The sequence below is a fragment of the Lygodium microphyllum genome, chromosome 2 (genome assembly GCF_053477565.2).
Source record: "Lygodium microphyllum isolate KBCC chromosome 2, Lygodium_microphyllum_v1.1.10, whole genome shotgun sequence".
Classification (NCBI taxonomy): Eukaryota; Viridiplantae; Streptophyta; class Polypodiopsida; order Schizaeales; family Lygodiaceae; genus Lygodium; species Lygodium microphyllum.
This window is the reverse complement of record NC_141136.1, coordinates 55,228,332-55,242,161: the sequence shown is the minus strand read 5'-3', so window position 1 is coordinate 55,242,161 and position 13,830 is coordinate 55,228,332. Positions and strand designations below refer to the sequence as shown.

General features: G+C 42.2%; 1 protein-coding gene across 2 annotated transcripts in view; it reads left to right on the top strand.

Annotated features, from left to right (window-relative positions):
• Positions 1–1,053: 1,053 nt before the first annotated feature.
• The window catches only part of LOC148039757 (Methyltransferase MT-A70 family protein), a 231,150-nt gene continuing 218,373 nt past the window's right edge, over positions 1,054–13,830 (top strand). Inside the window, exon 1 of one of the 2 annotated variants that reach the window (XM_087693652.1) lies at positions 1,054–1,681. In XM_087693652.1, coding sequence (XP_087549778.1) covers positions 1,307–1,681 — 375 coding nt within the window. In that variant the 5' untranslated portion in view covers positions 1,054–1,306. The remainder of the gene's footprint in view (positions 1,682–13,830) is intronic. The other variant, XM_087693648.1, reaches the window with a different exon arrangement.

Here is a 13,830-nt window from a genome sequence, read left to right as displayed (position 1 = left end):
TGCTACCTAGCCATGCCATTGTTGTCATCTCACTTGTCAATCATTGCCTTGACACGATTTCATCCTATTGTTCCCCAACAACATGTCGTGCCACCTCTCATCTCCCTAGCATTGCCTCCCGAACCTTCTCCTTCTCCTCCTCCTTTATAGTCCTTCCCTCCTCCCTCTACATGTGAAAATGTGGGGTTAGTTGTCATAAGCTGATAACTTGAACATACCAAAAGTTACGTTGGCCGTGTAAAGATAGTCTAGACTTCTATATGCTAAAGGTTACTTACATTTGAATGTGAACAACAAAGTTATACAAATACAAAATACATAAGCACAATCAATTATCTAGTTTATATAGGAAAGAATCTTTTAAACCAAGATGCATTTTAAAAAATATTCCTTTGTCTTCCCTAGCCACTATTAAGACTTTCCATCATTTTAACTAAATAAGTGAATAAAACCTTGCTAGTTACTAGATCATAAAAATGAGTAGATAGATGATAACATCACGTGATCTTTGTAAGCCTTTGGAGGGATTTTTGATGCACATTTGGTACCCTCTTCTAAGTCAATCACTCTAGATGTCTATGTGAACTTTGTTTTGTCATCCATCATTTCTTGACCCTTGCACTTATTCACAATTTGTTTTTTTGGAATTTTCCCTCCTTCATGCATCTCTAACATACTACTAATTCTCAAAATAAACTTGCAATTGACCTTTGTATATGCACTTGCGCTTCATAGATTGTTCATAATATCAATTTGCTTGATTATGTCATAATCATACACACGCTAGATTTAGAAAAGCGGACCCTTTTGTCACATTACAAGTGCTTTTTGCTACATATAACAAAAAGTTCAATTAACAAACCTTGAATTTAGAGACATGTCCATTGCTGTGTCTCATGGTTTTGCTTTAGTAACATCGCTAAACACATTTTTTTAAATGGTGTCACCATCGTTCTATGAGTCCCCCAAAGTTTGGCCTCCTGCTCCTATAGAGGAAGGAAGGCTAGTAGACTCTCCTCCCATCACAAGCCATTCCACAATCCTCCTCTATGCATCTTACCCTCGGTTATGCAATTCCTTAGAATTGTAGCCCAAGGATGGTCTCCATCCAATGTTTTCACAAGGCTAAATGAGAAGGCTTCTGGCTTTAGATATCAAAGTTTCGACTCCCAAATCGTCATTGTTCCACATGGTAAATGAGCTCTTCTTTGTGTCCATGCTATAGACGCTGATGTGTGCATGGGAAGGGTGGTAGAAGCAGCATCATCATCATCATCATCATCATCACAAACCTCCATAGCCTAGAATGAAGAAGGAGCGAGAGGAGGAGAAGGAGAAGCAGGAGAGGAAGAAGAGCAGCAGTTGGAGTGAAGTGGCACCCGATGGAGTCCTCCCAATCCCTGGGGTGGACGCACTCTTCCTGGAGCCCTCTCTCATGATCTCTTCCTCCTACGCCTCTTTCTCTGCAGCCCCTCGTCTCTACTATTCCCGCTCGTTCTTCCTCTCCAACTCCCATGGCCAAGCCCCTTCCAGTACACAGGGTCCTCAACCCGAGGAGTCCTCACAGAATACCATCGACATAGAGAAGAGGAAGAAGGAGGAGAAGAATAAGAATAAGAAAAGGAAGAGATCAGCTTATTCCCTCAACGCTAAGGAGCAGCTGGCAGAGCAGCGTCACCTGGTAGCTTCATGATCGTGTTTCCCTTAATGTCCCTATAGCTGAATGAAGAAGGCATTTTGCTAGGTGATTTGAGAATTTGCCTGGTAGCTTCATAATTTTGATTCTCTAAATGTTCTTATAGCTGATTAAGAGTGATTTGAGAATGTATTTTGCCTTAGAAGCTGCATTTTCTGGTGCTGCACTAATGAAACTTGTTTTGGTATTCATTGCTGCTAAAATCATTACAATCTGCTCACAATGCAGACATATAAAGGGAATGTACCATACAACTCAAGTTGTTCTTCAAAGGGGCCAGCTCCTAGGTTTGAGTCTTGAAAAATAAATCTCAATATCAGAGTCCAACGAAGTCACTTAATGGGTATGAATGCAGGCTTCATGACAACTCCGGGGGTACTGTGTTTTACTGTGCTTTTGAACCGCTTTCTTACTTTGTCACAGGGTTGGCATAGCCCACTCTTAAGGAATCCATTCATCATAGCTTAAATAATGAGCACACCAATAGCATGTGCCATTAGTACTTTAGATACTAGTAAGTTATCATGTGACACGTCACATGAAACTAACACGTGTCATCATACTTTGATCTTCATATAATATATACATGTTATCATTATGAGCTTCAGACACTTTCATGAATCTCAACATACTTGGTCTTGCTGCATTGTTAGGCTTAGTGTTTTTGAATCATAGTAGGGTAGGGTCTTTGATTAGGCTGAAGAAGCTCTTGATGTGCATTTAACTAGGTTTTTCTAAGACAGTTCCATGTTGGAAATGCTGGCTGGCCACTTCTGTTGGTCCTGTTGAGCAATTAATATTAGGGTTTGCACTTAGACATAATATTCAAAATAGCCCCCAAAAGTAATTAGTCTAGATTTACAAAAAATAAATGGTTTTATTTTTGACAGTAGGACCAGTAGGACAAATGCACCCCCAATCCCCCCCCCCCCCCCCCCGTTATACGAGTGTTCTTTGCTTCCTATTGGAGAGAGGGAGATCACAGCACTTTGCTGGTTGCCCACAGCCCGTGCCTTTGTACACACTCTTGAGCCTTGGCATATGGATTCCATTTCCCGAGTCTATTTTCTTTGATTCCATTGTATTCTTGCTGTTCTTTTCTGTTCCTTCTGTTTACAACAATTCTATCGGCTGTTTCTCTTTGCTTTCAGCTCCACATCATTTTATTGCTGTATTAGAGCTCAACTCTCTTGGTTTTCACATAGGTTGCTGTGTGGTACTGCTGTTTCAGGTCTGCATGCATGTGTAGGCTACTCCAGACTTAGTATTTTGCTGCTAGCCTGATCCAGCTACTAGCACGGGCGTCAATTTCTACAGCTGTATCAGGAATCAAAGACTAAGTGAATACGTTCCTAATGTTTTTCTTCAAAATGACTATAATTACATATATCATCAAAGAAAACAACAACGAATTTCTAAGATATGGACGTAAGACACTATCCATAAGTTTCATGAATGTGACTGTTGACAAGAGCATTAGTTAGGCCAAAGGGCATAACCAAAAACTCATAATGGCCAAAATGTGTTCAAAATGTAGTTTTAGATACATCCTCCATGCGTATTCGCACTTGATGGTACCTTGATCTCAAGTCAATTTGAAACTATCATTCCTTCCATGGAGGGGTGGTAATAATGTGATTATAACTTAATCATAGCAGACAATAATTAATGATATGCTGAAACATAAACATTTACCAATAAATCTTGGACATTGGACATTGTTGGTCCCAAAAGTTGCGCCCCTTTCGATATTTCTTTATCTTTAGTTGCAGTTGAATTAGAATACAATGTGATTCCTTCAACCCCCTTTGCAATCCAAAAGCCCCTCGCTGTCAATAATGGCCAGCAAGTCTTCAAATTGATTTGCCCCTTGATTTGGTCGGGCAATTGGCCTTCACCGACTCCTTGGGAAATGAAATTTGCCCCAAATTCGAAGGTTGATTGATCCCTCACTTGAATCTTGCTGAGACTTAATTCTCAGCCCTGAAAATTCAAGTCTTGAGGATTCAATCTCTTGGTACACTTCTCGAGGTTGTTGTCAAACCCTAACTTCTGGTATAAATTAGGGCTTATAGCAAAGAAAAATACAATCTCTCAACCTCCAGGGATTAGAATGTTGATATCTTTGAAGCAAGATTGGGAAATGGTTGGAGAATGAGAGAGAATGCTGAATAGAGAGAAAATTCAAAATTTCGTAATGAGAAAATGGAAGAAGTCAGCTGCTCCCTTGTCTAGATAGCCATGAAAGCTATCTCCATTGATGGAACACACTGAATATAATGTTTATTTTGCTGAAACAACCCTCGAACTGCTATCACCTACTATTGTAGTCTCTTCAAGGCATGCCACTAGCTCCTGGAGAGTCTCTTGTCGGTTGGAAATGGCCTGCCAACTATTGTAGTAGCTATGACAGCCTTCTCTCTATCTCTCTCAGCTTGCACAAGGTTGGAATGACCCCCTTCTCTCTTTTTTTTTCGTGAAGGTAATTGAATTTAAGTAGTAAGTATTTACATCAGACCATCAGGTCCACATTCTCTGTGTATCTCTTACATTCTATTACATCAGACCACAGGTCAACATATTCTGTCTCTCTCACACTCTCTTTGTAGAATATTTACATGAGGCCTGCAGGCTCTCAGAACAACCTATTACATGACCAATTCTAATAAATTACGTAGAAGGAACAGCTGGAGTAGAGCGAATAATTGCCAACCAGGGAGCAGCCATATCCGGAAGAACCAGGTTAGCTGATATCATAGAAGAGATTTGCCATAACACCAATCCACGCACACGGGCCACATGCCCATGGATGCCCGATACTGAATAAAAAATAAAGGCATTGCGAGTACGCCATATATGCCATAGGGCTGTCCATCTAAGGAAATGGAATAGGCAGGAACAATCTGAAGGCAAAGAGGGCACAGAGGACATATTTCCCATAATCCACGAACGAACTAGTATGCGGTGTTGAGTCACCAAGAACCACACAAGGGAAATGAAATTCCAGATTTGTTGCGCAACAGGGCAAGAGACAAAGAGGTAAAGCAATGTCTCATCACATGTAGTACAGAAAACACGACGACCTGCAGAGATCTCTCGGGCATGGAGCACTTCTCTTGTTGGAAGACCCCCAATGAGCAGCCTCCACATTAACACTTTACCCTGATACAGAACCTTAGACTTACAAAGCTAGATAAATATTTCCCGCCACTTCTTTTTGCTATCCCTGAGATGCCATAACTTATTAACCTTCCACGTGACCCATCTCTTAGCTTCCACTATCTGATGATATATCTGATTATTTGACCTTTTCTTAAAGTCATAAGGAATCATAAACATCCAGTTACGCCATGGATCCAATGGCTGTAACGCAGGCAAAGGAGAGAACCTCTGAAGACTGTCCTGTATGGACGACCAAATGTCCTTGTATCCACGAGGCACCCTAAAGTACCAACGAATACGCCTAAAAGAATAAAGGTGGGGCTGCCCAAGAATAACACCATCACGGACTGTCTTCAACCCTAACCCAACCATCCGATTAAACTTGTCTCGTTGTAAATCTTTTTGTGGCCAATCCAACAATCTTGAGGAAGCCAATATTTCTCCTTGTAGCGAATTTTCCTCCTTACAAATATCCGGAGGACGCTAAACTGCAAAACTAAGCATCTCCTACCAGGAAGCAATCAAATGAGAAAGGAGAAAAGACTCGGAGACATTTATAGGCCTTGTAGAATTAAGCACATGCCACCAGAAAGCATGAATAACCGTGCTACCATGAGAGATGCCAGTCTTTTCTATGAAGAATTTGGCAATATTTGACCAAGGATGACACTGAATACATAGACTTTGCAAAAGGGATAGCCTTAAAGTGGCCATATGCAAATTAACATCCAACAAAGCTGCACCCCCATCCTTTTTAGAGTGGTCACATGCTGCTGGGAGATCCATACCTGCCCCAAACGATTGCCTTTCTTTTTCCACAGCATAAATCTGATAGGTTGGACCAATTCCAAAAGGGACTTCTTAGTCCAAGGCAGCAATGGCAGAAAGAACGAAATCATACTGATCATAATGCATTGAGCCACTTTTAGCCCTAACATGTAGAGGCCAACTCTGAGATTTCGAGTACATGAACCTGTCATGAATTCGGGATGCCATCCAATCCAGCAATTCATGGGGAGCAACCTCCACACCAATAGGATATTCCAAGTGTTTGATTATATTGCCCCTTGGGATCACAATTCCATTCCATCCCAAGGCCTGCAGATCATTCTCCATACAGGAGAGAAGGGTGGATTTCTGAGTATTAATGTGAAGACCCGATGCCAAAGCAAAAAGATTCCAGGCCACTATTGCCCGATTGACATTAATACGATCCGCCTTAAGGAACATGAAAGAATCATCTACCAAAGATTGGTCCACTAGCTGATCACCGCCAGGAAGAGATAAGCCAACTATCTCACCTTGAGCTGCCAACTTATCAAATAATGAGAGCATTGGGTGAGTTACCAAAGCAAACAGCAAGGGGCTGAGAGGACAGCCCTTTCGAAGAGATCGAGATAAGGCAATTTCCTCCATAATCCCTCCATTGAGAGCAATATGGGCCACATCACCCTGGCTGATGGTATCAACCAGAGAAATCATACAGGGCCCAAAACCCATTGTAGACATTAATTGCCGCAAAAATGACCGACTAACATGATCGAATGCCTTCTCAATATCGAACTGAATCATAACCACTTGCTGGCTATAAGCTTTAGCAAATCAATTCCCAGTTGCACATTCAAAATGTTGTGCATTATATTCCGACCTTTAATGAAACCGTATTGACGTGGATGAATGAGGTGCAGAAATACTTTCTGCAATTTGTTGGCAATAATCTTGGAGAAGATTTTATATAACGATCCCATAACTGAAATAGGTCTCCATTGTTTCAAAGAGGTCGGAGAGGGAACCTTGGGCAACGACTTGATGAAAGCAATCTTCTAATCTGAAGGCATCATATCAGAGTTTCACACCTGCTAACACAATTGAGTTAATGGGTCCTGAAGCAGTTGTACATGGGCTGAAAACAGCTCATTAGGAAGCCCATCCTAGCTTGGACTTTTCCTTCGAGGCAAGTGAGACAGCACTTCTTCCACTTTATCTTTAGAAATATCAGCCTCCATTAAATTCACCCATTTTGTTTTGACCTAATTACTAACCAGGTCACAAACGCATGTTCGAGTAGGGAGAACAGAATCTGAAAGAATCTCTTGTGGACTCAACAAGGCCCTATAAAAGTCAATAGTCATCCGAATAATGGAGGCAGGATCAGTCACCTTATCACCCTACCCATCCTTTAAGCGCACAATATTTTCCCGGGCATATTTTTGATGTAGACGAGCAAAAAATTTATGAGTTTGACAGTTGTTATCATGTAAAGCTTCGGCTCTGGCTAACAGTTTGTATTTTGCATATTCCTCTTCTTGAAGATATCGGACCCTGCCTTTCAGCCATTCAATGCAAGTGAGCAAGTCATCATTGGAATCCCTAGTCTGACACAAAGACAAGGAATGAGCTAATAAAGATTGAGCATGTTGCGTTTCAGCTCGAAACGAGGAAGCATGTTGAATACCATATTGTCGGGATAACGCTCGTGCATTATCCCTAAAAACCGCCCATGCTTCCATCCCTCTAAATAGGACCTTCGAGCTAAAAGAAGCTATCAGTTGTTGAACAACTTCCAAAAACTGATTTTGTTGCAAAAAAGATTGATTAAACCGAAGAGGCAAATGGGCAAGGAGAGCCTTGAATGCATGAATAGGTTTGTGGCTCATTTCCAGGACCAAAGGGTAATGATCTGAGAGAATATGTTGTCTTTCTACCCGCATATTAATGACTGCAGGAAGAAAGGAGTCATTTTGGGAGATGTAGATCCTATCCAGTCTGGCCCAAGTATTTGGATGCTGAAAAGAACGATAAGTATATCCGGCTTGTGATGGATACATCCAGGACCACATGTCCTGTTTCAAAGATGCCGCTGCAAGAGCATCCCAAGCTTGTCGCTCAGGACCATCCATAACCGAATGCGGAGAGGTTGCTTGATTTGCAAAAACACATGCATTAAAATCACCCATAACAAAGCCTTGACGAGCCAAGGCAAGGCAGTGCAGGTCATCCCAAAGCTGACGATGTTCCCTTGCATTAGAAGGAGCATACATGCCTACAATCCCCAAAACCTCCAACTCATAACATATTTCTAGGATCAGAAATCGGTTGTGGGTATCTTGAGAAACCAATGCTGGTTGTAGGGAGGATTTGACAGCCAACATGACTCCCGATTTATGCGGAGCACGACCACTAAAAAAGACCACATAATCCTTACACGTAAGAGGATCCAGCCAAAGAATGCTGTTTGTGCTCCACAGCACAAAAAACATCCCAATTTCTAGCAGGCACAACTTTCCACAACCGATACTGCTTGCTGTCCGAAGAAATACCTTTCACATTTCACAAAGCAATTTTCATGATCAATCAAAAATAAGAAAGACTACTAAACCATCGCTTTCCCTTTCCCTTTTACATCAATAGTCTTGGCAACTTGGAATCTCTCCATTTCAATACGGATAACATCTACAAGATCTGCCCTTTGCAGACCTGCAATTGAAGCTTGGGACGGAAACTGCAGTTGTTGGGAGTGGAAAACATCTCGAGGAGGTACAAGCACTCCATGAGCATCGAATCGCAAGGCTGAATCAAAAGTCCTTCTATCTTCCACTGCCGGAGCATGCAAAGATTGAGGTTTCATATAAAACCCCTTACCTCTACGTTGGAAGGTCTGAGTGATTGGGGGAGGCGGAAGATGGGCAGGATTCAATCGAAAATCTTGCCTAGCATTACGATGAACCACAATGACCCAAGAATCCTCCCAAGGAGACAAATTCTGCCCAACCGCAATTGAAGGACGCTCCCCACCCTCGTGAGGAACATTCTTCTTGCCTTCCTCATGATCTTGTTGGGGAAGCTGCTTTGGCCTTGTTGGGGAAGCTGCTCTGGATCAGGTACTGGTTGCTAAATCATCTACTGAGGGTGGTGGTCTTGCATTTCCATATCTTGATCCATAGGGCCTTGCATTATCTCCGTATTTTTGTTGCATTCCGAAACGAAATGGCCCAACTAGCCACATTTGAAACAATGTCCTGCAAAAGTACCCCATTTCAACTCATACATCAATGTTTGTAAGCCTGGAACTTCAAAACGAAATTTTTTTGGGTGAGGTTTGCCTGTATCCCATAGCATACATGCCTTGTTCCTATTGCGGGAAGCTAGTCAAGGTTCCACCAAAACCTCACCAAGGGTTCTCAGTACCAGAGGGAGGAATCTCCAAATATGCGTAGGGAAATCCACCACCTCTACCCAAATTGGGCATGCTTGTCTCAGCACCTCCCGAAATTCAGCCATGGGCCTCCAAGGGACCACATGAACTAGCTGCCCATCCATAAACCAAGGAATGCGTTGCATAACAAGAGCCAGTACTTCCGTAGAACGAAAAAGAACCTCAAAGAACCCCTTCGGGCCATCATAAATCTCTTCAACCAGGGGAACCCGCATACGCCCTGAAGCATCATCTGGGCACTGTTCAAAACTTACAAGCATAGACTGCAGCCAAGCACGAATTCTGTTGATCGAAGGAGTCCTTCTAGTAAAATAAAATATGGCTGCCCTCTCATGGAAAGAAGCTATTTGTTGTAGGACCAGGTCGGTTCCCATGATTGCAACTACTTGATCCCCATCCGGTAATGTGTTAGCTTTATCCTCATTACAGTGGACATAATCTGACATAAGATGATTGGCAGTGGTCAGTATGAATTGTAAAGACCCATTAGGTTGTGGAGATGAAACATGAACCTCAGGCTCGGGCTGAAGGCCGGTTCTTCAAGCGACATTCTTCGACGTTTGCCCATCTCTTCACTATCCAGCAACGGCCTGGGTCCATCAGCCAACAAATCACCATTCAAGTCAGCCAAGTCTTTGTTATTTCCTTGCCCAATCTGCTGATTGAGAATGGCCATATCGATACCATTAGATTCTTGCAAATTTGCCATAGCAGAAGCAGATTCCAATCCCGAAATTCTCTCTCTCTCTCTCACTTTGCGCAAAGCCCTTAGGATGTGGTGCAGGCTCTGCGCGCAGGTCCCGAAACTGCGCGCAGGTCTTGAAATTGTGAACTGTCAGTTCTCCTATTAAGCAGGTTCTCTGTACTGGCATTCACTCTCTTTCTCTCTCTCTCTTAGTCGCAGAGTAGGGCACCACAGGAAAGAAGGGCGCATGCAATACAGGGCGACGACTGTTCGTAGGCAGGGCAGGGCTCGAGCAGAGTAGAACGTACTAGACGGGCGCATAGAAGCAGGGACCCGCGGTGCCTTGATCCATCAGCGCTCTCTCTCTCAGAGCAAGGCGACCCAGGATGGTAGGCCGCATGCCAGTAGGCTCAGCAGGTCGGAAGGATACTTACAGGTCAACAAGGCGAGATGTCAAGGGCAGGGCTCGATGTTGATGTTAGGGCAGAACGAACCCCATGTTGGTATGAGGGGAGATCTCTCGTAGCACATAGGGTAGGAAGCATATCACCAGGTCAGGGGGGAGCTAGATCTGCCATCGCTCTCTCTCTCTCTCTCTCTCTCTCTCCTAGCCTCAGAAACGTCTTTCTTGCATGGACAAGTTTTGCCAAGTGGCAGCCTTCCAATCTCATTTTCCAGTGTTATTTGCATTGTTAAATTAATTTTCAGCTTTAAAAATCCTGAAAATTTCTTTAATAGTTATTTTAGTGCTCAGAAAATTAGTCTAACTAGCCAACAAATTAATTGAAAATTACTCTAACTAGCCAACGATTTAATTGGCAAGACCAATTTATCGCCCAAGTGTTCCTCAGTCTTCTTTAGCTCTTGGATTGGTAGTAAGTACCATTAAATGCCAAATCCCTAGTGTCACCAACTTACACTTATGGCTAATAAAATGTCTTAGGCTAATTTTTGGCACCGAAGACCACCTAGTATCTGTGAAACCTTACTTAAAGACAATTTTTGCCTTTGACATCCACTGATTTCCTTGGGTCCTTGGCTTGTAAATATGAAATAATCTCAGTTGCACTTCATATGTGCAACACATAAACAATTGATTAAAAATTAATCCAAATGTTAAGTAGAGCAAACAAAATTTCACGTCCTCGTGACAACGCTTTTCCTTGAAATCCTTGCAATTGTCTCCGATTGCACTATTGGATGCATCAAAAGCAAAGCATTGCACTAGAATTTTTGCAAGGCATCATAGTAATGACACCATTGGCCACTGCTGCCAAATCATGGTATTGCCAAACACATGCTGAAAATTACCAGCGAGCATCACGTAGCATAAGACTCAATATAAGATAAACGGTTTGTAATTATAGAAAACCAATGATTTAATGCTGATTCTAATTGATGTTACACCAAGCATAAAGTGATGCAAATGTATAGTTCTAGAGCTGAAGATAATAAACCATACCATATGTATAAGAAACATAGCGAGCAGTACATTGAATAGTGATCCCATGGCAAACATACTATCAACTATAGTACCTTGAATGCATAAGCTGAATACATTTGAGATTCACTTCATCTAGAGCTGTCCATCAGTGATAAGTGGAGGTGCTAGTTCCCTCATGAGCATCAGACAATACTCTGGACCCTTGATTTGTTGAACCTAACTAAGCCCGAGGCTCTAATTGGAAAGCATCAAGGTAAAGCTGCAACAATTGAGGATGGTCTGCCAAGTCGTCCTCCCCCATCCATTTGGCATCCATTGGTGGATAGTTTTGAAACTTCACCAAATACCATTTGGAAACCTTACCCTTGATCTTTCGTTCTTTGTGTGCTAGTATCTGCTCATGTACCAATATCTCATCCGGCAACCTTGAGTTGAAGTTCAGCAGATACATCCTCTGGTACATCACCATGAAGAGACCTCATTAAGCTCACACGAAAGGCATTGTGTATCCGCCAGTGTGGAGGCAATTTCAGCTTGTAACATATATCACTAATCCTCTCCAACACTTGGAATGACCCATAGTATCTCGTTCTCGGCTTTGGGTACAATCTCTCTTTGACCTTCATCTTTTTCAGCCTTGCCTTTTCAAAATGTAGCAATATAATAATCACTCTCTCCAAACTATAAGCACGTCTATGATGATCGATTGCTCTCTTTTGCTAATCTTGTGATCTTTGATGTGCATATTTAATCTTCTCATAAGCTACATCCATGCTCTCCACATAGCGATTAGCCTCAAAGATATTATCCTTTGTGTGCAAAATAGGGGGTACTTTCTTACCACCGTCTACCACCTCAAAAGAAGCCTTACCAAATTCAGAGATTTGTTGCGAGAATTTAGTGAAATTGAGTTGTTGACCTAGCTTTCGAGTCCCAAATGGATTGACTAATAGCAAAGGGAGCATTAGAAGGTTGTAATCTTCAGGAGAAAGTGCATCATTCGTGATCATCAACTTCCCTTGGATAAGAATATGCAATCGCCTTCACCAAAATGGTCTACAATGACTGAGAAATGGCCCCAAAAGCAAGCTGCAGTAGCCCAACCTCTCTTTCCAACAGCTCCAATATGAAAAAACGAGATTTCCTTCTCCTTTAGCCCCAAGTCAGCTTTCCCAAACTTGCATGGGCAAGTTTTGCCAAGTGGCAACCTTCCAAAATGAATTTTCAGCATTATCCATCCCATTAAATTAATTTTCAGAATATAAATTGTGACAATCAATTCAATAATTATTTTTGTGCCCAAAAGAAAATTCTAACCAGCTAGTAATTAAATTGGCTAGGCCACTTAATCTTCGGAGTGTTCTTGTGCCATTTTTGACCATCAGATCAACGTTAAGTACTGTTAAATACCACATCTCTTGGGTTACCAATTGACATTTATGGCCAAATAAATGACTTAGGCGAATAACTGGCACGAGATACCACCTAGTATTTGTGCAACATAACTAACTGAAACTTTTGCCTTTGACATGTGTTGATTTTCTCCGGTCTCCGGCTCATTAATTTGCATTGATCTCAATTGCACCTCACATGTGCAACATTTACTTGAACACGTGATTAAAAATTAATGCACATGTTAAGTGAGGCTTGCAAAAATACATGTCCTCATGATAGCCCTCCCCCTTAAAATCCTTGCAATCGTCCTCGATTGCATTGCTAGATGCATCAAAAGCAAGGTACTGCATTGGAATTTTCACAAGGCATCATAGTCAACACAACATTGCACACTATTGTTCAATCATTCTATATGCCCAACACATGTTGGAAATTACCATAACATAAGATTCACAAAGAATCTCAAAAATATTACTAGATTATCATGCGATGGATCCATTAATCTTGAGCTCAATTAATCTAACAAAACTAAACCATAGTACAACATAAACCATGGTTGAAAGATCAATGGCATCATAACGTATGCTGCTATCCATAAAACCCGTTGAATACCACTGACAATTAATGACCATACGCTGAAAGCCAGTATTTAATAATCAACCCCTGAGCAATAGATAATAAACCATACCATATGCGTACCAAACATAGTGCCTAGGACATTGAATAGTGATCTCTTGGCAAGCTACAGTACCTTGAATGTATGCTGAATACATCCGAGATCCACTACATCTAGAGTTGTGTTAGAGATCAGTGATCATAGCCTGCACAGTCGGACCAGCAGCTGCACAGTCGGACTGTGCAGTCGGACTGCCACGTGGCAGTCCGACTGTCTGCAGCCCAGTCGGCTGCATTTAATGCAGCCGACTTATTCCAGGCTGCGCCCTATTTTCTGGTGCCCCAGTTCGTGGCAGTTTTCGACTATTTATAGTCGACTTTTCCAGCAGTCTGGCCACTCTTCTCTGTCGCAGATTACAGACCGGTGTCGTGCAGATTTCTGTCTCTGTTCACAGATTTCAGACAGCAGACAGTGCAGACTGCAGCAGACTTCGAGGTGGACAGCAGGTCGCATCGTCGAGGTGGAGACACGCAGTCCAGCGCACTGCGCCCGTATATATCTTTGTATTCAGCATTCTATATACAGCAGATCTTCATCGTCCACTGTCTCTTTCTCT